Source organism: Pygoscelis adeliae, unplaced genomic scaffold (genome assembly GCF_000699105.1).
Source record: "Pygoscelis adeliae isolate BGI_AS28 unplaced genomic scaffold, ASM69910v1 Scaffold4, whole genome shotgun sequence".
NCBI classification, from domain to species: domain Eukaryota; kingdom Metazoa; phylum Chordata; class Aves; order Sphenisciformes; family Spheniscidae; genus Pygoscelis; species Pygoscelis adeliae.
This window is the reverse complement of record NW_008824986.1, coordinates 8,642,798-8,668,463: the sequence shown is the minus strand read 5'-3', so window position 1 is coordinate 8,668,463 and position 25,666 is coordinate 8,642,798. Positions and strand designations below refer to the sequence as shown.

Here is a 25,666-nt window from a genome sequence, read left to right as displayed (position 1 = left end):
AAACTTCAGGACCTAAAAGTCTTCTTTCTTCAGGTTGGTACTTGTTTTATGGGGGGGGGTGTTTTCTTCTTCCCCCTTAACTGCATTTATTCTTGACGTAAGAGGAAAAACAAGGTTGAAAAGAGCAAAAGAAATGTATTTTAAGACTTTTCAATCTGAGTACAATACACCTTGCTGTGTCAGTGTACTATCTCATCATGCTTGGATGCTGTGATTTACCGAAGTTAAGTTCTGCCAGGAGAAATCAGTTTAATTGCATCCTGACAAATGGGCAGTAACAGTTAGCCTGGAACTGGCAAAATCCATATATATTGCTTTACGTGATTTGTGCAAATTCAGTTTATGAAGATTATAGCGAAGAAGGGAGTTCAGTACACCAGCTTTGCAAATGCAATACAAATGTCGGTTGAAACTGATACGTGAAACAATTACCTATTACATTTTACTTTTCAGCGGCATCAAACAAGTATAACATGGCAAATTCACTCTTGTGGTTAAAATTTAACTTGCAGTTCTCTGCTGACCTAGAATACAGCTAGATCCCTTTTGAGCAAATATTGCATTATCTCATGTATGCTTTCCTAATAAGAAATTGAAACGGGTATAATTTTGGAGATATATAGGAAGGGTTAATTTTTGCTGATTGAAATAGTAGTTTACAATAGCTGTTTCATGTAGACCCAGTAAAAATCTAGAGCTACTAAGTCTGGGTAGTTATAGACCATGGACTGGTTAAATGCCAGGACTTCACCTTCCCATCCTTCTTGTCTTAAGTAACGCTACTTTCATGGGAAGATACAAGGTTTGTTAGATAGAGGGTATTTATCTACAGACAGGTTTGATTTTTGTGACAAATGTTTGTTCCAGTGCAAAAAACCCAGGCTGTTTCAGTGTGTCCCGTTTCAGTGGGTTGTTGTGAGCGCATCTGTATTCGCAGGATTTGGGCGATAGGTTCCCCAACACTGTCCTGTGATACAATAGTCTTTGCTTCATTGTTCTACCTACTTTAAGGGAACAAATTGTCAGCTCAGTAAAAAAAATACTGATGTACTTGTCTGCAGTTGGGTAAAAGCTTTCATAGAAAGATCTAATTTCCTGTTCTTTCCCATGTTTCTGTTTACGCCCCCCCCCACTTCTTTTCCCAGAAGATAATTGACAGGCTTTTCCTTGTATCTCAGTCTCTACCCTCATCTTTACATGGATTATTTCCCATCACGATTAAAAGAAGTCAACATGTATCAGCACTTGTTTTGGCAGGCGTTCATGCTGACATAAAGTAGAGTTGAGAAATAGACCTTGTAGATGTATACGAGGTCTCAGCTTCCTGTGGCTTAAAAAGGCACCTCTTATCAGATGAACTCTGTTAGCTGGCATATACCCCTCACTCATGGAAAATGCAAAGTGAAGCATGCTACCTCAAGCTTCTTTGGATGCAGTTTACAGATTACAGTGGAATGGCAGCACGCATGTAGTCACTTGCTATGTCTTGTCCGGGAAGTGGCAGCTCTTTATTGTCTGGCTTTACCCTAAAGAAGCATTGCCACAGTTCAAGCAATACAGCACCTATGTAAACGCAAGACAAAAGCCAGATTGAATTGTGGTAAGCTGATCTAAATGGTTGTTTAAGTCTATGCTCATAGATTTGTCTTGTGGCAGCCCTGAAAGATGTATGTGAGCCATTGATTCCAAAGAAAAACAAAAGCGTGAAATACCAAGTGCCTTACCTGAATATGGGATAAATTCCAGATTACAACTTAAAATTTATGTTAAACATTTAGAAACTAATGCTTCTATTATGAGAGAAATTGTTATTGTTAACAGAGCTTTATTTACAGTACTGTATCCTGGACCCTGGTTGACTGTCCTGGGAGAAGAAAGGAAGGAATTTTTATCTGTGTTTTTGGAACTCATATTTGTAGTTCTGCAATTTTTAAGTAACTCTGCATCTGTATTACTTTTTGTTTTGTTTTGCTTACTTTGTAGATAATGCTGAGTGTGAAGAAAAAAATGCCAATGAAAACAAACAAAGTACAGAGGAAAATATTTCCAAAGCTTTACCCGTCAAACTACAAACACCCAAATCTTCACACAGAATACATCAATCTAGTAAAAAACAAAATGAAATGTCTCCCTTTAGTAAACTCTATGAAAAACTGAAACATGAGATTAAAGTGAAAAAACCTTTGCAAGAGGAAAATGTATCTAAACAAGCTGCAAAAGATGGTAAGAGTGTTCTGCTAGAACCAGGTGCTCAAATTTCATCATCAAGTTGTGTTTATGATCTGGGAAGCCTGACTAAAGAAAAGAAGATAGGCAGAAGTGAAAATACTGAAGAATGTAAAATAAAAACAAAGCCAGAAGCAATCAGTTCAGAATTTAACCAGATCTCAGCTGTAGGAAGTGCTACCAAGAAGAGTTTTACCAGAAGTCCTCAAACTTCTGTTTCAAAGGAGATGTCAAGAGATATTGGTAAAAGAAGTCACTTGCAGGATTGTAAGGAACTAAGTACAGCAGGCAAATCTAAAGATACTGAAGTTGCAACCAAACCCAGTAAGGAGAATGATGGAAATGCAGCATTTTCACTGAAGCCGTGCTCTATAGAATGCTTGGATTATGCAGATAAAAAGAAAATATTCAGCTCTGCAATAGCAGTAGATAAAATAGCACAAACAACTAACATGACAAATGTTTCTGAAGTAGATAAAAACATTCTGTCTACACCAACGCCCAGAAGGAAGAGTCCTCGGTCTCATTTCATGTTGCCTACCGAAGAAACTAGCGGAATGACTCCTGTAAGTACTGATACTCCAACAACTCGTCGACGTGTGTCAATGAAATGTAAGTCTTTTTCAGAAGTTTCAGCTGAAACTCAAAGGGAAGATTCAGCGTGCAGAAATGATAGCCTCAAACAACTGCCTTTGGCAGAAAATAAATGCTTAAAACAAAGACGAAATAGTAAACAACATACACCAGGAAAACCTGTACAAAAAGAAGTGCTGAAAGAAATTTGTGATGAGGCAAACTTTGTTAATTCAAAAGAGGGACATTCTGAAACTCCTGCCTCTTTTTCTAATTCCAAGAGTCCCAGAAGAAATAACAGGCAAAGTAAAGAATTGTCAAACAAAAGTGTCCATTCAGAGACACTGGCTTCAGAAGAGGTAATATCAGAACTGGCATCTCCTGCTGGTCAGAAATCTGACTCTGGAAGAAAAAGGGGTGGGCCAAGGACCTCTGGACTGCTAACTGAAAAAGCATTGGTGACAAATGCTGTTCAAGGACATCATGATAATACTACAGACAGAAAAGACAATGGAACTAAAGAAGAGCTGGCCACAAAGGGATATAATCAGAAACAAGATTTGGAAGATGCAAGTGTTAAAAGACCTCGTAGATTGTCATCAAAGAGAAGGTCTTCTGGAAGTGCTACTGCACTGAAAGACAATGAGGCTGTCTCAGAAATGAATATTTCTGGCCTGTTGGCTGGAGAAGAATCAGGTAAATATGTTTAGTCCCCTGCCTCGTTGTTTTTGTATTTGAGAAATTCTCTTAGCATTTTTCTGAGAATTTTTTCCACTTACATAAAACTTAGAACTCATTGCTGACATATTGCTTCTAAAATATTTATCATGTAGTTATATTTGACCATAAAAATACACAATAATATGAATAGAAGTTTACTCAATTGAATCAATTTCTCTTTAAGTTATCTTCTGATATGTTTCCAACTTTAAAATGTGCGAGTAAGCACTGTTTTCTATGCTGGTTAAAATGTTGACTTCGATTCTTAGATATACGGAAATATTTTCAATTGTTTCTAGGCAAGACAAAAAGGATATCTCAGAAGAGGAAAAGTGGTGATTTGTTACTTCAGCCTTCAGGAAAAAGAAAGAGAGTGTCTTTTGGTGGTCATCTAAGTCCAGAACTTTTTGATAAAAGTTTGCCTCCCAACTCGCCCCTTAAAAGAGGTGCGATTCCTGCAAGACTGAGCTTACCGTTTGGAAACTCACCACGTGCGGTTCTGAAAAAGGTTCAGGGATTGAAGCACTTTGCAGTCCAGGTAAATGTTAAGACTGATCAAGTTGCTAAGACAATTAATATGAACAGGGTTTATAAATTCTAAGACTTCTAAAAATTAATTTAAAAAGTTTAGTAAACCTTGTTAGATGTATGTTGGGAAGTGGATATTTTAGCTGCAAATTAAAATGGTATTTAAAATCAGCAAATTTTAATCAACATTTTTTTAACTTCTCCATTGTAGGAAAGGGCTCAGCTTACCCTTTATATCTACCTGTCTTTATACAGGAGGTGTGTTTTTATTGCTCATTCTCATGCATATGCAGGAGTATATTTCTGTATGTTTGTGCTTAGCAGCAGTGTCTACAAGCTCCAGTTTACCATAAATAACAGAAAACAGAACAGTAGTTTGTTGGCAGACTGTGCAAGCTACTGCCACGTGGTTTGGCTAGAAGTTGGAAAACATTTGCTGTTGATTTAAACTAGTTAAAATGTGTGTAGTGTACTTGATGTGGAAAAAAAAACTTTTGAATAAAGTAGAATAATAAATTCAGTTAATTTATTCAATTGAATTTGCATGTGTCTTTTGAGACTGTTTTGAGATTTAAAACTTCTTATAAGGTTTGTTTTCAGAGAATAACATTTAAGGCTTTTTCAAATGATCTGATGATATTTTGTACTATTGTATTTACTTTATGTTTTGTTGTTTTTTTTTTTTTTCCACTAGGAACTTTCTGAACATTCGCAGAAAGAAAAAATGTCACCAAAAAATTTGCCAACCCAGAAGTCCCCGACTGCCTCATCCCCTGCCTCTCGGAAGGCAACACCTAAATTTACTTTAGGCTCTCCAGCACCTTACACAAAAGGACGTTTCTCTGTTTCTCACATCACAACACCATTACCAATTGCAGAAGAGAATGATGCTGTTGCAGAAGACATGAATACAAAGGAGAAAAATGGTGCCCAAGCGAAAACACCTAAATCTCACATTAACCAAGATGACGAAACCTTTTTAACGGCTACACCTGACAAATTAACAAGATGTGCACAACTTGCTTTGAAGGTCACTCCCATGAAGAGGAGAAGTGGGGCTGTAGCAGTTATCAATGCAAAAAGAAGAAGTGGTGCCTCTAGTGCCAATTTACTAGGTTTGTTTCAGCAGTTAATTTTTAATATTAATTTTAATGCTTTAAAATATAGGAACAAAACTGAAGTAGGCCTATTATTTCATTATGCAGAGGCCACCAAATGGTTGGCATATCTTCTGACTGTTGTTGGACTTGTTGGAAACAACTGGGAATTGCAAAGTGTTACATTCTCTCGTATTGATAAAGCAAATTACTAAAGCATATATAAAACCGTATTTAGAACACAAATCTTAATGTTCAGAAGTTGAAAAATGATAGAATTAAGGTTCTCTTTGCAAGGTTAGTTGCAATAGTGATCCTTCAAGTCCAGGTAGTATTGAACTAAATCAAATTGTATCAATTACATCAATTTTGATTTGAAAATGTGCGCTTTATAGCAATCTACCTTCAGTTTGTTTTCTTTGTGCCTTTTTTTAGTTCACAACCTTTGTCCATGGATGGACTGCAGTTAACTGTTGACAGTAGTATATAACAGATACAATTAAAAAAAAGGATGATAACTAAGGTGTTAATTTGAATATTTTTAAGTTGAACACTTGAATTTGAACACTGGTTTGAAATAGTTTTGACAGCATTGGAAACGTTATGATAGGGGAGCTCTGGTTCTTGAAATTTTTATCTTTGAAGAAACTTACAGATAAGGTGTCTTTGTTGTCTGTTTTCGTAAATTTAATCAATTTCACTCTTTCAAAGTCAAATTTAAAGCTTCCCACCAACATCACCATTCACCCAGGAATTTTTATTACTCTTTACTATCTCCATTTTTTTGTAGTGTCATTTCAAAATTTTGAACAACATACTACATAAAATGTCCCAGTGATGGTCTCATCATTATACTGCCTGGTTTAATACAGCTGAAAGTGGTATTAGTCTTTTAGCAAAATAAGTGGTTTGGTTTGTTGTTTGTTGTTTTTTTTTTTTCCCCCCCAGTGGCTTTGGTTGTTCCATTCATTTTAATAGCACCAGAGTATTTCACAAATATTAATGACATACCATTTTTCACCACCTCTCTGTAATGTGTAAGAGGCTTTCAATATCAGTGCATCAGCTTCTTCTGTAATATGAAAAGAATGCCACAGTTCTTAAAACTTTTGGATGTCTACTTTGCATCCAAAATAAAACTCTTTGTGTTTCCAATGCTTTTTCAGATAATTTCCTGCATGCTTGGCATTTTTCTACATATCCTGAACACCATAGCAATGACAGCTTTTGAAAGTTTTTCATTTACAGACTTTCCCCAACTTGCACAGCAATTCTGACAAGAGAATAATAATACCCTTTCCTTCAGAAATGGCATTCCCCTTTTTATCTCTACTTAAATAAATAATCGGTTTTTTTATGATCCCTGTCTTCACATAGCCTATTTCTGAAGTAAACAAGGCAGATATCCTACCAACTTACAGCTTCATTTATTACACAGCTGCAACTAATTCCCTGATTCCTCTGCTGTGTACAGAATGATGCTATGATAAAGGTAACGTTGCTTTGGGAATTTTCAGAGTACGTTTTAAGGAGAAGGTGACATAAGAAAAATTATGGAAAGTCTGTGTAGATCTAAATGCTGTAAGCAGTATAAATAAATAAATTCCTGACTGCAAAATTCCTTGGGAAGCTGGTGAAAGAAAAGCGCTGGATGTGTTTCACTTAAAAGCCATTTCTCTGATGTTAAATCTTGTGTCCCACCAGGGAACAGTTCAGGTATAATAATGAACGAGACTGAAAGGCTCATGGCAAGTTTCTATTCGGAAAAAATATTTCCTTGCAAAAAGAATGAGGGCAGAATTGGGTCAGCATTCAGTTCTAGGATCTAACATCTACTTGACACTGTATGAAGTTTTTTGTTGTTTTGTTGTGGAAATAGCTGTACCGGGTACTTAGACACTTCTTAAACTTCAGCTGAAATTGGGTCTTGCAACTGAAAGTGTTTCACAGAGCACTTTAGTATAGGTGTTGTCAGGTGATATAACAACCACTTTCCTATGCCTGACTGAAGCAATCATAAAGAAATAATTGTGAACTTCCATTTATACGGCTGAGAATTAAAGTGGTTATTTCTCTTTTGTTTTCTAGTTGCAAAATCTTGGGCAGAAGTGGTAAAATTAGGTGTTGCAAGACCACAATCGAAGACTGTTAAAAAAAGAGTCCAAAAAGGAAGATCACTGAAGAAGATAACCCAATCACCAAAGGTATTCTTTTTCTCTTTTCATGTTTCTTTTTTTTTGTTTTGGCATAACCACAAAACAGCTTGTAGGTATTTCGCTACAGAAGCTGGAAGCTTATGAGCTTTTAGTATGATATTAAATGGGTGTTGATGTCTTTGTCACAGCATATAAGAAATGTAGATTTTATATAAAAGGAATCTCTGTTTACTAAGGTTGTTTTTTTCCCCCTCCCTTTTTTCCCCCTCTGCAGACTCCAGAAAGAAAAATAAAAGGTCATTTTAGTACAGGTCATGCAGAGTCACCTGCTACAATAGTTGTAGGTAGAGCTTATTCCACCACAGTAAGAATGGCTGGACAGGTCCCTAAAGTGGTAAAAAATCCTATCCTGAAGCTAAACATGAACATGGATGAAAGCTTCACAGGTAAGTTTTTAAAGTCTGTTGTTCACTCTGCCAACTGTGTAGTTCTTTTGTCAAAGCGTATGCTCATTTCTCTGAATAATTTATAGGAATGAATGAAATGTTTCAAACTCCAGAAAATAAGAGTGGAAAAACATTACCTTTGGCCACTGTTCAGAAGACTGATTTTACACCAACGTGTACTGCAGTGGAAATTTCTGAATTGCACACTCCTGAAGAATCTGGTATGTTTGTTAACTTGAAAAGAAAGGAAATGTTAAGGTATATTTAGGGATAGCTGTGTGTCTGCTACTTGAGACAGTGAGTAGTCTCAGCCTAGGCAGACTTGATGTACTGAGATGAAATATCAGGCAACCCATAAAAGGAACCATTGATTTTTATCATGTATTAAAAGACAATTTTGTAGTTCCAGTTAATTTTTGAGTAGGTGGTATTTTCTTATTCGTTCTATTTGGTATGAAACTTTAAAATGTTGAAGTATTGTTTCAGGCAAATCTTGTTCTGAAGCGTGGCACTTTCTTAATCAGTTGTCTGTGGATACATCTAAATCCAGTGACAAAGTTTCATGGCAGGGAGAGGTTATTGTGTAATCTTGCAGAAAAAGTCTATTTAAATTTTTTTTAAAGAAGTGTCAGGTTAGAAAGATTTGTATTAAGATGGTGCATCGTTTGCTAATAACCTTTCATAGCAGTCATTGTGTCCCTGTATAACTCGTAATTCTTGAAATTAAAATTCTTGTTTTCTTGAGAATTTAGCAAAACTGAGCATCTACTGAAACACCAACAAAAATCAAGAATAAATCCCCCAATATTTAAAATACTACTACTAATAATGATAGTTGAAATGTATTTTGGTTTATTTCAGGTGTTGTGGAAGATAGGCTTAGGTATAGCAAACCTTCTTATAACTTCAGAAGGGAGTCCAGTAAAAAGTGTTTTCTTTGAAAAGAAGAACTTGTAGAGTGATCTTCATCCACTTGAAGTCCGTTATCAGCTGTTATTTATCCTGTTATTCAGTGCTTTCCTTGAATCGGTGGGCAAGCAAGTCCTTAATCTTAGATTCTATACACATCAATCCTTTTGTATGTCATAAGTGCTTTAGTTTCATAATTTAGGGAATATGGGTTGAAAAAACTAGTTTGTTTCTTAATCCATCCTGCTGGACTAGGAATTTGGAAGGACTTGAACATCTTACGGTTAGGACTTGACACGATAGGAACTACAAAGGCAAATTATTGTTAGGTCCTAGAAGCCTTGATTAAAAACTGACACCAGTAGACGTGCACTTTATTTCTAGTTTCAAGATGAGGGTTATGCTTTTAAAATGAACAGAGATGATGGTTTTAAGAATGAGATCATAGTTATAGTTAAGGATAAGGGACTCCTAGAGTTATCCTGTTCCTCCAGCCTGCAGTACTCTTACTTGTTACTAGCCTGCTGGTAGAGACTCATTAACTGCAACTCTCTGAGCCTGATCATCCAACCAGTTCTTTATTCAACCAGTTGCCTATTCATCTAGCCTGTAATGTTCTTGTTTGGATGCCAAAATATTGTGGGAGACAGCATTGAAAACCTTGTTGAAGTCACATTAAATAGTTACTGCTCTCTTTTCATCCACAAATCTGTACTTTTTATCATGGAAGGTAATTGGATTGGTCAGGTGTGATTTTCCTCAGATAAATTGATGCTGACTGTTCCCAATCACCCTGTTCTTCCTGTGCTCAGAAATGTGTTTCAAGAGGACCTGCTCCACTATTTTCCCAGGGACCAAAGCGAGGCTAGCCTTTCAATATTCAAGGCTTGGTTTTGAGTATATTGTTCTGGAAATAGTGTTTCTGGCATTATAAATTTGGTCTAAATTGTGTTTCAGGAAGAAAATACAACTTCCTCTAAAATCTTCTGTGAATTGTTCTGACCAGACTTTTTTCATAGAATCATTAAGGTTGGAAAAGACCTCTAAGATCATCAAGTCCACCTGTTAACCTAGCACTGCCAAGTCCACCACTAAACCAGGTCCCTAAGCACCACATCTACACGTCGTTTAAATACCTCCAGGGATGGTGACTCAACCGCTTTCCTGGGCAGCCTCTTCCAATGTTTAACCACTCTTTCAGTAAAGAAATTTTTCTTCACGTCTAATCTAACCCTCCCCTGGCGCAACTTGAGGCCATTTCCTCTCGTCCTATCCCTAGTTACTTGGGAGAAGAGACTAACACCCACCTCACTACAACCTCCTTTCAGGTAGTTGTAGAGAGCAATGAGGTCTCCCCTCAGCCTCCTTTTCTCCAGGCTAAACAACCCCAGTTCCCTCAGCCACTCCTCATAAGACTTGTTCTCCAGACCCCTCACCAGCCTCGTTGCCTTTCTCTGGACACGCTCTAACACCTCAACGTCCTTCTTGTAGTGAGGGGCCCAAAACTGAACACAGTATTCGAGGTGCGGCCTCACCAGTGCCGAGTACAGGGGCACGATCACTTCCCTACTCCTGCTGGCCACACTATTTCTGATACAGGCCAGGATGCCATTGGCCTTCCATAACCTTTCCTTTGTTTCAGTTCTTTTTTACTAGTGGGAGGAATTATGGCTATTTCTATTGAGCAACAGCATGGTTATGCTTGTTCTAATGCTCATGCTTACTGTGCTAGGAAATAGTGAAGGAAAATAGTTGGCACTAAACAGCCAGAGAAATTCACTTCACTTTTTCCCAAGCTTTCCTCTTGATTATCCTTTTCTGCTATGCATAATGAGTGGGACACAAAAGAATCCAAGAACTCCAAAATTCAGTGCCTGTGCAGGGACCATAATGAGTATTTGTGAAAAGTGTCTTTCCAAGTACAAGCCACATGCAAACAGAGTGTAGCTGGCTGATGTTATTGTGGGACCTCTCCATTATTTTTCAATGGTCTTGGGAGTCTGGAGTGGTCACAGTCGACTGGAAGCTGGCAAATGTCTCAATTTTCAAGATGGGTAGGAAGGAAGACCCTGGTAATTACAGGCCTGTCAGTTTCACTTTAGCGCCTGGTAAAATTATGGAGAATTTTATTTTGGGAGTTATTGAAAAACACTTGAGAGACAACACAGTCATTGGTCATAGCCAGCCATGGTTCACGAGGAGAAAGTCCTGCTTAACCAACTTAATTTCCTTTTATGACAAGGTCACCTTTTGATTTTAGCAAAGCTCTTGATACTGTCTCTCACAGTATCCTTCTGGATAAAATGTCCAGCACACAGCTAGACAAGTCCATAATACGTTGGATGAGCAATTGGCTGACATGTCGGGCTCAAAGAGTTATAGTAAATGGGGTTACATCAGGCTGGTGGCCAGTCACCAGTGGGGTCCCCGAGGGCTCAATTTTAGGGCCAGTGCTCTTTAATGTCTTTATAAATGATCTGGACACAGGAATTGTCATTCAGTGTACACATTTGTACATTAAGTAAGTTTGCCGATGATACTAAACTAGGAGGACCTGTGGACTCCCTTGAGGGTAGAGAGGCTTTACAGACAGATCTGGATAGATGAGAGAGCTGGGCAATCACCAACCATATGACATTTAAGAAGAGCAAGTGCTGGATTCTTCACCTGGGACGGGGTAATCCTGGTTATACATACAAATTGGGGAACGAGAGGCTGGAGAGCAGCCCTGTGGAAAGAAATCTGGAGGTTTGGGTTGATGGCAAGTTGAATGTGAGTCAACTGTGTGCCCTGGCAGCTAAAAGGGCCAACCATGTCCTGGGGTGCGTCAAGCACACCATAGCTAGCCAGTTGCAGGAGGTGATTATCCCATTCTGCACTGCACTGGTGCGGCCCCCACCTTGAGTACTATGTGCAGTGTTGGGTGCCTCAATATAGGAAGGACATCAAACTATTAGAGTGTGTCCAGAGGAGGGCGACTAAGACGGTGAAAGGTCTCGAGGGTAAGACTTACTAGTAGCAGCTGAGGCCACTTGGTTTGTTCAGCTTAGAGAAAAGAAGGCTGAGGAGGGACCTCACTGCGGGCTACAGCTTCCTCAAGGGGGGCAGCGGAGGGGGAGGTGCTGATCTCCTCTGGTGAGCAGTGATGGGACACGAGGAAATGGAATGGAGCTACGTCAGGGGAAGTTCCAGCTGGACATTAGGAAAAGGTTCTTCACTGACAGGGTGGTTGGTCCCTGGAACAGGCTCCCCAGCGAAGTGGTCACGGCACCAAGCCTGTCAGAGTTCGAGTGTCTGGACAATGCTCTTAGTCATATGATTTAGTTTTAGGTAGTCCTGCGAGGAGCAGGAAGTCGGACTCAATGATCCTTATGGGTCCCTTGCAACTTGAGATACTCTATGATTCCATGATATAAATTTTACAAAAATTTCTTGTCTTTTTTTTTCTTCCTTGGTGTCGGAAAGGTCAAATGTATATGCTTTAATGTGAAAACTTCTGGCTTATGTCTGGTATTGCTTCAAAAAGGAAATTGTAATAAAAAACTTGCACCACTAGAAATTTTAGGACAACAGAGGACATTAATTTTTATATCAGATTAAATAAGAAAAATAATAGAATTTTTTTTATAGTCATTTTTTTAAATCCATGCTGTGCCTTGTAGAAGCTAATTACCAAATCAATTGTTGATGCACATTTTTTGGATTTTGGTTTGTAGAAGTCTCCAGCTGTTTGAATCCATTTTACTTAGTTATACAGCAATTAGAATGCTTGGACTTTCTGCTTTATTCTTTTTCCAAATTACATATATCTACTACTTATTTCAGGAGAGATGATGGTGTCACCATTAAATAGTTCAGATGCTTCAGAACAGAAACAAGATAGTCCAGGCGTTTGTCGCTTTCTGAGAGAGGAATCTCTAAAGTCTATGTTTGATGCGATTTCCACGAAAACTCCTGAAAAAAGAAAAGCTGTGCTGGAAGAAAACATTAGTGTGGATAGTTTGTCAATAATTCCAGAAAAACATGCATCTCGGGTGAAATCAGGAAGTAAAAGGGGGACTCCAAAGAAGAAGTTGAAGCCAGTTGAGGTCGTGTCAGGCATCAAGCAGCTTTTAAGGACCCCAGAGCAAAGGTCAGAACCAGTAGAGGCCTTGTCAGGCATCAAGCAGCTCATGAAGACCCCAAAGCAGAAGTCTGAGCCTGTAGAGGCTTTGTCAGGCATCAAGCAGCTCATGAAGACCCCAAAGCAGAAGTTGGAGCCTGTAGAGGCTTTGTCAGGCATCAAGCAGCTCATGAAGACCCCGAAGCAGAAGTTGGAGCCTGTAGAGGCTTTGTCAGGCATCAAGCAGATCATGGAGACCCCGAAGCAGAAGTTGGAGCCTGTAGAGGCTTTGTCAGGCATCAAGCAGCTCATGAAGACCCCGAAGCAGAAGTTGGAGCCTGTAGAGGCTTTGTCAGGCATCAAGCAGCTCATGAAGACCCCGAAGCAGAAGTTGGAGCCTGTAGAGGCTTTGTCAGGCATCAAGCAGATCATGGAGACCCCGAAGCAGAAGTTGGAGCCTGTAGAGGCTTTGTCAGGCATCAAGCAGCTCATGAAGACCCCGAAGCAGAAGTTGGAGCCTGTAGAGGCTTTGTCAGGCATCAAGCAGCTCATGAAGACCCCGAAGCAGAAGTTGGAGCCTGTAGAGGCTTTGTCAGGCATCAAGCAGATCATGGAGACCCCGAAGCAGAAGTTGGAGCCTGTAGAGGCTTTGTCAGGCATCAAGCAGCTCATGAAGACCCCGAAGCAGAAGTTGGAGCCTGTAGAGGCTTTGTCAGGCATCAAGCAGCTCATGAAGACCCCGAAGCAGAAGTTGGAGCCTGTAGAGGCTTTGTCAGGCATCAAGCAGATCATGGAGACCCCGAAGCAGAAGTTGGAGCCTGTAGAGGCTTTGTCAGGCATCAAGCAGCTCATGAAGACCCCGAAGCAGAAGTTGGAGCCTGTAGAGGCTTTGTCAGGCATCAAGCAGATCATGGAGACCCCGAAGCAGAAGTTGGAGCCTGTAGAGGCTTTGTCAGGCATCAAGCAGCTCATGCAGACCCCGAAGCAGAAGTTGGAGCCTGTAGAGGCTTTGTCAGGCATCAAGCAGCTCATGAGGACCCCACAGCAGAAGCCAGAGCCAGTTGAGGTCCTGTCAGGTATCAAGCTGCTCTTGAGGACCCCACAGCAAGAGTTGGAACCTATTACAGATGAAATTGCCTTTAAAAGATTGCTGAAGACTCCAGTACAACAAAGGGAAGCAGTAAAAGATGTGGCAGGGGTTACTTTAATCAAGAAAACTCCAAAGCTGAAATATCAACCAGTAGAAGACATGATTGGGGTCAGCCGTATTTTCAAGACACCAAAGGAAAAAGTTGAACCCATAGAAGATATGTTTGGTATTAGCAGACTACTGAAGACTCCAAGAGAGAAGCATCAACCAGTTGATGATTTTGTGGGTCTGCAAAGGCTTATGGCAGAACCCAGGCAGAAATGTTCTGATTTTGAAGTGGACTATGTTGGAGTTACGGAAATGTTTGATATACCAGAGGAAATTAAGGTAAAATACTTACTTAGCTTTTGGAAGGAATGTATTTAGACTTTTAAGCCTGTGGTTGAAACAAATTCTTGGGCTTCCTAGTATGACATCTTGTATGCCAAGTGTATCAGCACTTCAAATATGTCATGCCTGTAACCTCTGGAGGAAAAGATACCTTCTAGAAAAGCACCTCATGTTGACTTGAAAACCGTAAAGATGGCAATCTTTTTTTTCCTTGGCAGCTTTGTCCAGCTGAATGCCCCCCTGCTAGAAAACATAGCTTATTACAAATTTGAATCTGAGCACTTTTTTTTTTTCTGGTCATTTGTTCCCGTTATGTTTAAAGTACCCTTTAAATTGCTTACAAACTGTAATCAAATTCTTTCTCAGCCTTCCTTTCCATAAGCAAGGCATATGGTTGGGTTTTTTTGTTTTGTACAACTGCTTCATGCCCTGTAGATTAAATTTTAAGCTCTGTTTTTCTTTGCACATCCAGAAGTGTTGAGCATTTGACAAAACATGTTACCATGTGATCACTTGATTGCTCACTATGCCCCTAAGTCTTTCATTCATTGCTTCCTGAATGGATGCCTATTTTATAGAGATAGCTTTATCACTGTACATTTGCCTGTGTTAATATGTATTTTCTTTGAAGGAACCCTGTGTAAGTAGTTACTGAGGTTGCTCTGGGTTACCATTCTGACCTTATAATACACAGCTTCATCACTCTTGTAACTTGTGAATTTTATTAGTATTAATTTTTATGTTCATTCCCAGATCCATAGGTAAAATGTCAAGTATCACTGGGCTTAGTTCTCATCAGTGTAGAACTACAATAAAACACTACAAAATACTCAAATTATTTGGCTTTAATACCCCAAATTCCTTTTGAGCACTCATTTAGACACTTTTCAGCCAATTTAATTAATACTTTTTTTAACTCTATGCAACGTTTGTTATCTTTCACTTTAAAAACTGCTACACTAGCTCAGATGGCAAGTATTAAGTTTGATATATTTGTGTGCCAATATCAAATATAAGGATGCAGTTACAAAACTAAGTTAATTTCATTTTTACAGAAAAGTATTTGACAAGACTTCTTTCAGCTATTACTATACATTAATTTGGTATTGGTTGGCTCCATTATTTCTTGTCCTGTCAGACATGTGTTTATTGATTATTGTTTATTCCCTTAGGTCAGATCAGTAAATGTTACGGATTCTAAGCAAGAAGATACTGCACCTCCTTGTACTAATTCTGGTCATAAATATGGTAAGTACAAATACTTTTGCTTTAACTAGAGGAATAATGAATATGCAAGGTAATATATGTTATTATGAAGTTTTAACATATGTTTTAAAAATTCAAAAATATACAGTGCGAAGCGTGCAAAGCTCGTGGAATTTGTGCAGTCATCCCTAATGAACACCAGGTGCTGGAATTCTATTGGTGTAGAAGTAACAGTGTAGTAGTTTGTCGGTGTGGTAATGTTGACATCTCCAAACATACCAGTGTAAAAAACCGGATGTTAAGGTCTCCACTTAAAATTATCTTTCTTTGCAAAGACTTTCAAGAACATAGCTTAAACCTATGAATGCTACCTACTAAATAAACCAAAAGTCATTGGTCAGAAGCCTGGCCTTTACTCTGGGAGGTGGTTAAAATATTTATTTATTTATTTATTTACTTATTTATTTATTTCTAAATTAAGAATATTAAGTGTGATTTGTTTGAGCAAGATGACTCTGTTAGGAAAATCAAAACTCATGGATACTTTGATCAGGCATAGTAACGTATAACTTTTGTTTGTGCTCTTTTCTATGTAAAAACTTTCAATGGGGGGAAAAAATCTGTTTTAGAAGACAAAGGAAATATTTCACAAGGTGAAGATTCTCAACAGAAGGAATCAACTAGTGAAGACCAGTCTACCCAGAGACCAACAAGGGCCAGATCACGGAAAACAATACATCCTGCTTCAACAAAGCAGTGTGAAAAGGATTTGAATTTAAAAGAATTGCAAGGTCTGGAAAAAAAGAGCACCCAAGAGGAGATGGGAGAGATCAGTACTTCAACTTCAGTAGCTAAAAAGGAAGGAAGAGGAAGGAGAACAAACTGTTGCACACAAGAAGAAATTGTTTCAAAGCACCCTGATCAGGAAAAAGTTGAAACTGTTTCATTTGTGGAACCACATGGAGCTACTCAAAGACCAGAAAGAGGTAAAAGGAAAGAACCGAAGGAGTTAAAACATCCAAGTGAGAATCTTGAGTCTTGTGGCAAAGGTTCTTCAGTGCTAGGAAAAGAACCTGCAAATATGAAACAGACTTTGCAGGAGTGTGGCATCAATGACATATTAGAAACTGAAGATGATCCAACCATAAAGATAGTAAGTGTATCTAGTTGCATTCAAAATGAAAATTGTCAACTGCAAACAGGTTTAAAAAAAAATGAAAACAAATCTAATGAAGGTGGTGTAGAAGACAGCGAAGAAATGCTTCTGTCACCAGGGAAGAGGTCTAGGAGGGTAAAAAAAGTAGAAAACACAGAACCACTGATTCCACCCAAAAGAGGAAGAAGAGCTAGAAATGACCAAGTTAAACAAGCTTCTTCAGAGGACCTTCATGGGACAGCAAGGAAGCTTCGCAAAGACCCATCAGCAAAGATGATACAAAGAGATGAACAGACTTTTGACAAAGATACTGAGACTGCCACAGCAGAAGAATCTGAAAACGGAACTAAACTTGAAGTAAAGATAATAGAGAAAAGAGTTAAGTCTTTAAGAAGTGCTAGAAAACACTCAACTGAAGTAAAAGCAGACATTTGCAGCATGGCACTTGGAAATATAGAAAACATTCAGAAAACTGAGGAAACTTCAGCTGAAACTCATACTGAAACACAATCACACATCAAAAATGAGATTAAAGTATCTCAGGGAGATGAAACAGAAAATGCTGAGGAAAATACAACAGAGGCATCTCAAAGATTAAAGGCAGATTCACCTTCTGGAGAGACAAACAAAATGCCAGTTACTGCTCTGAACTTGGAAGCAAACAGAAGTGCAGTACAAGAAACAATCAGAACTAGGAACAGGAGAGGCAAAAATGACTCTCTGGAGAAAAGGACTGATGAATTTGCCAAAGATGTAAACAACCCAGAACTAATTACTCCCAAATTTAAGTCAGAAACAGAAATGGACAAATCTCTCAAAGATTCTTTGAGCTCTGTTTGTATCAAGAATACATACCAAGTCACGAAGGACCATAACAACCCAGCTGGCACATCAATACCTGCTGCAAACAGTGACAGTCTTGCTCATAGCCATCAAAAGCGGACAAGAAATGAACGGGGAATACTTAAACCAAAGCAAACTGAAATCCTGGAAGAGAATCAAGCACAAAACAATGGAACTGCATGTAGAAGGGGTAGAGGTAGACAAGTTAATTTTGAACTTGAAGAAGCTAGTTCCAAAGTGGTTGTAGGAAAAAGGAGTTTACCTGGGGATGACAAAGGAATGACTTACAAAGATGGTCAACATGAGACTTCAGAAAATCCTTCTTCACAAGTAAGGAGGAGCAGAAGAAAGCAAGTTGGTTCCATGCCACAAATAGCTTGTTCTACCTTTATGGAAAAACAAACATTAACTGCAGATCATAGTAAAGATGAGGCTTCTGTAAAGGAGCAAGATTCAGCTTTGGAAGCTACTCCCTCTTCAACAGAAGACAAGCCGCTGAGACGAGGGAAAAGACGAGAGGTTGCTGCAGCATCACAAACATCTAGATCTCTTTCTATCAGAAAAAGACGTGGGTTGCTAGAAGGTGATGATAAAAAGATGACTGTGAGAGAAGATCAAAATCTAGCTTTAGGAAATAAAACTTTGCAGGCAAAAGCAAATGCATCAGCAAGGGACAAAAGGAAAAAGATGGATCTAGCAGCAGAGGCAAAAAGTTCGTCTTCTCTTCAGAGAAAATGTGGCTTGTCAGAAACTGATGATAAAGAGGAGAGTATTAATGAACAAAATATGCCTTTGGAAACAGTGTCCTGTGTGAAAGAGAAGCCATTAGGAAGGGGCAGAAGGAAAGAAACTGCTCTGGCATCACACACAACTGATTACATTTCTCTTAGAGGAAAACGTGGTTTGCCAGCAGATAATGGTAGGGAAGAAGCTCCAAAAGAAGATCAAAATGTTCCATTAGAAACTTTTGATTCACCTGTAAAAGAAAACCAACTAAGAAAAGGCAGAAAGAAAGAAATTGCCCTCTTGTTAGGAGCCACAAATTGTACTTCTATTCAGCGAAAACGGGGCTTATCAAAAGAAAGTGGTAGAAAGAGTAATTATGGGGAAACAAAAAAGCTGATTTTGGAAAATTCTGCTTCCCAAGAAAAAATGGATCTTTCAAAAGGGAACTCGAGGCAAACAGTCACTTCACTGTCTCTTAGTTCTACCTCACTTCAAGGTTTGCCAGAAGATGGTAAGAATGAAACTCCTGAAGAACAACAGAGTGTACTTCTGCAAGTAGCTCCATCTGAAAAAGAAAATCCATCAAGAGTGGGCAGAAAGAAAACGATTGCTTCCAAATCTGAAGAAACTAGTTCCACTTTTCTCAGGCAAAAACCTGGCTTGCCCAAAGATAGAGGCCAAAAGAGGATTCTTAAAGAAGGTGAAGATACACCTCTAGAAAATAATTCATCCCAGGGAAAAACAAGGCAATTGAGGAATAAAAGGAAAAAGGTAGAATTCGCGTCAGAGGCAGCTACTTCTACTTCTATCTGTAAAAACGGCAACTTAGCAGAAAACAGTAACACTTCGGAAACTCAAAATGTGTGTTTGACATCCACTGGTTCCGAAAAAAATAATCAGTCTGGAAAAGGAAAAGAGTTTAACCCTATACAGCAGGCAACTTCCACTTCTCGCAGAAGAAAATGTCAGTTGCCAGCAGATGACTTAGCGTCCAAAAAATTAAAATCAGGTGAGGCAAGAATTTGCTTTCTATTTTCTAAGTATAGCTAAGTTATTTATAGATATAACAATAATGTGTACAAAATTCTAGTATAACTATGGGCTGCCATGCTTTAATATAGATGGAGAGTAGTTCTTCAATATAGCAAGAAGACTTAAGTAAATAGGGTCTATGTTATCTTAGGAAAAACATCTTGTTTATATAAGTGGAAGGGATTGGTTTTATGGGGTATGATGTGTATTATTCCTCTGTTGGGGTATTCAAATGTCTTCCTGCTCTTCTATAATACATACTCTCTCAATCCATAACAATAAATTGTAGTTTAGAGTAAATACAGCAACTAACTTACATGCAGAAGAAGGTGGTAATGACAGAACATGATAATCACATGTTTGTAGCACCCATTGTTCATCTTGTTTTCTCCTAAATACCATCTAACCTCCTGCTTTTATATGTCTAGGTTTTGGAGGACCTTTACAAGTCATCAACTGTTTTTTGAAGTTGATGCTAGAAGGGCTTGAAGCTGTATTTGAGCTAAAAAGACAGCAAAAGTTCCCTGCGTCTCCCATTTCCTCCTTTACTGTTTTGCTTTCCCTAAGCCAATAGAACTCTTGCTGCAGACATTTAAATTATTCCCTGGAATCTTCAGCTTGATGTGATGTAACTTAAAAACTACCATGATGCAATTAGAAAATATTATCAAATACATGTATGCAAATGGAAATAACAATGAATCTTTAGAGCTACACATTGAGGAATTTCCTGCCAAATTGTGTTTAAAAACCTTATCGTGATTTGACCATGCCCTTTGTTTCATTTCTCTTTGGCTCTTCCCCTTTTCTATTGCATGTGCTTATCCTCATATAACATGTACATGTATTTTGCCACGTATCTGTCTTCGTTTATTGAGTTTTCTTTTGTTTTCCTTTACACACTTGCCAGTTCCTGCTTCCTGATACTGCTACATGTACTTGCCAAATGGTTGATCTCTTCTGATGCTTTACTACTGGATTTTCTCTTCCAGGGAGGTGATCTTTCCCCACATGGATTTTAGTGACGGTTTCTGTCTGGTGCTTGGGTTGATGCTGATCTCTTGGAGCAGCTTAACTTTTCTGTGCTATCTAGATACTTACATAGTCTTTTCTTTACAGCTAAAAGCCTGACTTTCCAGCTTTATCTGGACCATAAAACAGTTACTATATTATTTTGCAGGATTTCTCTTCGGTGTTGGATTTGTTTTAGTTCTACATATCAGTAGAAGGAATTTCAGCTAAAATGGTAGCTAATTGGTTTTGGTGCTCTCATTAATGTTAACCTACTTTCAGAAATAGCTGTAAGTCCTCAGGGATCTATCTTAAAGGATATTGGATGTGCAGAAGTATGGGGTTTATGACTGGTTTGTTGAATTCATAGATGTAATCTTTGGAATGTAGTCATTAGGGACATTTCCTTTAAAAACAATGTAACTGAAGATTGAATTTTGTATAAAATGTTTGATTTATGATAGAAATTTACAGTTAATTTTTTTGTGTACAAATAGAGAATGATGAAAATAGATTGCTACAAAAAGGAAAAAGAAACAAAACTAAAGAAGAACTTGGCGAAGAGGATGTAAGGGCTACTCGGACTGCTGGAGGGACGGACAGGAAGACAAGATCAAGCACAAGAACAAGTGCAAGAACAAGAAAATAGTCTTAACAGTCACAGAACCAGTTTTTAAATCAATTCAGTAATGAAATTGCAGGTTTTTAATGTGACGCGATTTGCACTCAGATTTTAAGCTCAGATTTTGTAAAGCAATCACTGTATTATGATATTATCAAAATCTATTTCTTAACTCTTTACAGATACAGCGTAGATATCTGTTTTAATAGATTTGTCTATGTGTAGTGGTTCCTAAACCATGGAGTGCTTGTGCAAAATTGCAAACGTAAAAATGAATCTTTTTGTAACGGTATTTATCCCTCTTTTTCTGTTGATCAGTTGCTTTATTGCCAGTTTAATTGTAAGCTATTTTCTGCTTAAATTTTTGTGTGCTTAAGTCTTATTTTTTCATTACAGTTCTGTAAATATTCTTTAAAAACTATAGACGTATTAGCAGAACTATTATGCTGAAGTTTTGATAATTTTTTTAAAAAAATTAAGTTCATTGTACTGAAAAGTGCAGATTTGTAAGTCATTAAATTTGTGAACAATTTGGGACTTGTGTGTTTTGTGTTCTTAAGAACAGTCAAGAATGTGTAATTACTACTGTCCTCTTACAAGCATATTTCAAAGATTCATCCTTCCTAGCCACGTGGTGCGTTTTTGAAAGCGTGCAGTGGGTTTTCTGCAGCGCAGATACTTGTAAACGTGGCCCCACTGTGCAGCACTTCCATGTGTAAGTGAGCGTTGGTAAGAGAGACAGGAGCAGTGAGTGCATGAAGTTGTGATGTTGCCCCATTTCACAGAGTTGCAATTAATGTGGAGTAGCTCGTGTGGTTTGGAGACCAGTTTTAGAGATCAGTGTCTGCAGTGTATGGGTAATATCAATGTGCATTTTTCTTCAAAGCTGGTGGCTTCCTGTTACTATATTAAGTGCAGAAAGGGAGAAAATTCATCTCGGGCATCTGACTTTTGCTTAGTTTTAAGACCAGAGTTAAAAGCTTACATTTTTATTGAGTCCATGAAGAGTTACAGACGTTTCTACAGAAGGACAGCTATGTTCAGATGTCCTTGTTAGCTCTTCTTTTTGGGAATGATAATGGGTCTTTCTTCAGGTGACTTGTTTGTGAACTCTGTTCTCTTTCTTCAAACTCAAAAATAGTCAAATTAAGTAAGCAATGTATTGGATGCTGTGTGGACATTCAGAACTCAGATGTGATATGATATGAAGAATTTTTTTAATTTGGGTGTTTTGTTTTCTTTTAATATGTGGAATGTATGGCGTCCGTATCCATAGTTTTAAATGCTTTGGGCATTTTATCCTGTTATAATGCGCTTATTTTTTCTATACTTCAATTATAGTGTGTAGATTTTAAGTGTAACATGCTGTAGATCTAGTCATATTTTCAAATTAGCTCTATTGCTTCCTGCATGTGTTTGCTTTACCTTAGTTATATGCTTTCCACTGATCAGGATCAGTGGATGGTCTGTTCCTCTTGAAACAGTAGCAACCTCCAAGCCTTTTTTGTGATTAGAGTCAGCACTTGGTGAGCATTGAGGAGTCTTTCTCCAGCTTTGATTTCAGCCTTCCAGATGTGAGGAACATCTTTACCCAAAATGTTTAATTGGGTCTATGGCACAGGATTTGCAGTCTTCCCAATTTTCAGGTCATGTAGCTTCATGCATCTTGCAACAGCAACAACTGAAGCAGTAGGGTCTGGACCGTTACTCTCAAGAGTTTTTCAGAATCGTACCTGTTTTATTGGCTCTATATTTACGTTAAGTCCCAGCAGGCTTGAGGAACTTCTCTAGTTTCATCTCACCCTACAAAAGGGTGGTGGTCTTCTCCTTGCATTTGGTTCATGGCTCTAAGTCTACCCAATTGCAAAACAGACTCCAAATCTCCACCTTTCATGAACCTATTTCTGTATCAGCCCCTACTGGCTGCTTCCTAGAAGTATCCCCTGTTGTTTTCAGAGAAGCCCAGAGGCTATAACCATCAACTGATTCACAGAAGGGAAACGGGACAAAGTTACTTAGCATTTGTAACCCCTTGAAGTTAATGTACAGGGGATCACTTTGTCAGAACCCCATTACCACTATGGTGCACATTACAAGGTTAAGAAAACCCACAACACCTAAGTGTTGCAGACACCGCTGTAGGTTTAAATCCCTGAGCTATGCTATTGTTTGAAAGTTGTGCTAAAAGGAAGATTTTTATTTTTAGCATTGATGTATCATTTCTTACGCTGTTTTTCCTAGCATCTGACATTCTAATGGAAAAGAGGGTCATTGTCTACTAGCTGAATTTTTTGCAGAAGGTGGCTAGATCTCAACAGAAAACAAAGGGAAGAATTAGCGATGCACAGTAATAAATGACAACGTGCAGAGAAAATGAAATGCTGAACACCATATTGAGGTAAATGGGTTGGAGCGCACTGCTGTGCTATGCTTATGTATGTGCCATTGTATTAATCTATGTATCTTACGCTGCAGAGGATATTTCTATCTGGAGTACTCTCATTTTCCTTGGCATTCAACTCCTCAAGAAATCATTTATGCATTTGTGGTATCCTGTTCACTATTTGATCCATCTGAATGAAGGTTTCTGCTCAGAACTTGGCATTTCTGCTCAACTGCTGCTCAGCTTTCACACTTACATTTCACTGAGCCATAAGGAGTTTTTCCTACTGCCTGTCCTGATGGCGTTAATACAGCAAGCTCTCCTTATTTTGGCTCAGTAGCCTTCACTGTGAAACGTGGATATAAAAAGGAAATACAGTAATGCTTTAACTTCTTGAGGCTTTTGATGTAAGTACCCGTCCAGGTGAGCCCCGCAGGCTTTGCTGGTTTTTGAGCTCACATCTGTAAATTTTCTCTTCTGTTCTCATAGTTATATAAGAGAACCAAGTGCCTATAAGTGGCTGTACCTCTCTTATCTTTTCAGTCTTTAATATCATTCTGTAGTTATTCAAGGCAGTAATTTCTGGCCTAATGATAAATCAAAGTCTTAAGGCAGAGGCCAAGACCGTTTTTCCAGAACAAGAGAAAACAGTGCTGAAGGCTATTGCTCTGTCAGAAAATGCTCCATTTTCAGTTGCGTAACATGCAACTGTTTCTTAAAATTATAATGGGTCACACCATCTTCTCTAATTTAGATAGTAAGCATTCAGTGGTGAAGCATCCTCCATACCAAAGGAGAACTAAGCCTTGTGCGGGTACATTCAGGTATGCTGGTAGAGGAAGAATGCTAGGGAAGTTTCCAGTTGTTTTTCATTTCAGCTGTGCTGCCACAGGGGTAAACCATGGCATGTTGGCAACCTGGGCTGGTGAACTACTGCATATAATTCTGAATATCAAGGTGTCTGTTGCACATTCAGCATAAAAACTGTCTGTGCTTAATTAGAGACAGATGCCTGAGCAGCTCTAGTACGATGGGTTAAAGCATAGAGACTACAGAGTGTTTTGCAATTTACATGCCAGTTCTTGAGCTCGTAGCTGCAAATAGGATATAAGAGGGCATGTTGGCCTTTTTGTGCGGAATTGTGCATAGAGAATAGGTTGCCAGTGAGATGAGCAAACCAGTGTATTCACTGAGTGGCCTTATAGGATATGCAAAAAAGACTTTGTACGTATACCTGCATATGGAGAACATCCAGTGCACAGTGAGATAAAGACCAGAAATTTTCAAACGCAATAGATACTTCACAGCAATGTCAGAATATGTCCGGTCTCAACTGTATTTTCATCTAAACCTGCATTGGCACTCAACCTTTTAGATAGATGAGAAATGGCTATACTACTCTTGACTAGCCACAACTACTGAATTTGGTGTTTCCCTTTAGAGGGAACTTGTAATCAACTCCCCATTATTGGGGTAATGAAAGTTGGGGATATTTTAGGTAATGGAAAAAAATGAGGTAGTTTGACATTGAAGCCTGCTTAGTTACAGCTGGCTCATGCAGATCCATTCAGAGGTCTATACCTCCTAGTGCTTTTTAGGTGGTGCTCAGAGCTGAGCTGGCTCTCTGCATTCATTCTCCGATCTGCAGACTTGTAATCAGAAGTTTTAAGGGTTGTGATGATACATGTCTGACCAATTCAGCTATGTCAACACATGTCTGCTGATGACTTTAGGGCTAATGAACCATGCTAGAATCCAGCCTGTCACCATGTATGTGCTTAACAGCACAGTGATGTAGTGCCTGAGCTTGCTCCGCATGCAGATGCTCAGTCGGGCTTATTAGTTTGAGCTCCCATCCACAAGAAAGTAACTGCTCTGTGTTTGTTTTTCTGTTGAGCAGCTAATGCCCACTCTAACTAAATGGACTTTAAATACCAAAGTAATAACTAAAAAATAGTCCATAAATAACAGCTGGCTGTGTCTGCTGAGGTACCAGAGAAGACAATGTCTCTCTTAACAAAATAGGTCCTAATGGCCTGTTTAGACAGTCCAAGAAATTCCCTCCAGAAGACGATTGTTGGTTTTGTCCTTTTACTCTAAAAACCAACCTGGTTCTAATTGACACTAATAGAAAGAGTGCCATATTCTTTTGAGGTTTATCTGTTTCAAAACAGATTTAAGACAGTATCTGTTATTGTCTCATGTCACAGAACCAGTGATTCTACATGTTACAGTAAATCCTTTAAAAAGCATTTTAAACTGAAGTATTTTGTGTGTCTGATTGGACTAGTAAACTGAAAAATATTTTGTTCTTTGAACAGGATTTGAAGATCAGCAGTCTATGCACTTCGTTCTCAGAAGGAACAGAAACAGTGATTTGGAGTAAACCACATCTATTTAACGGGGGGGGGGGGGGGGGGAAAAAAAAAAATGTTACCAAGAAAAAATAA

At 38.6% G+C, this 25,666-nt stretch overlaps 1 protein-coding gene across 1 annotated transcript; it reads left to right on the top strand.

Moving 5' to 3' along the window:
* The first annotated feature begins 2,783 nt into the window (after positions 1-2,783).
* LOC103918632 (antigen KI-67-like) lies at positions 2,784-25,602 on the top strand. The gene is made up of 8 exons (XM_009326011.1): positions 2,784-2,838; positions 7,233-7,348; positions 7,575-7,746; positions 7,833-7,967; positions 12,481-14,234; positions 15,410-15,485; positions 16,073-18,868; positions 25,538-25,602. Exons 1-8 carry the CDS (start codon positions 2,784-2,786, stop codon positions 25,600-25,602), a joined length of 5,169 nt encoding a protein of 1,722 aa, XP_009324286.1.
* The last annotated feature ends 64 nt before the right edge of the window (positions 25,603-25,666 follow it).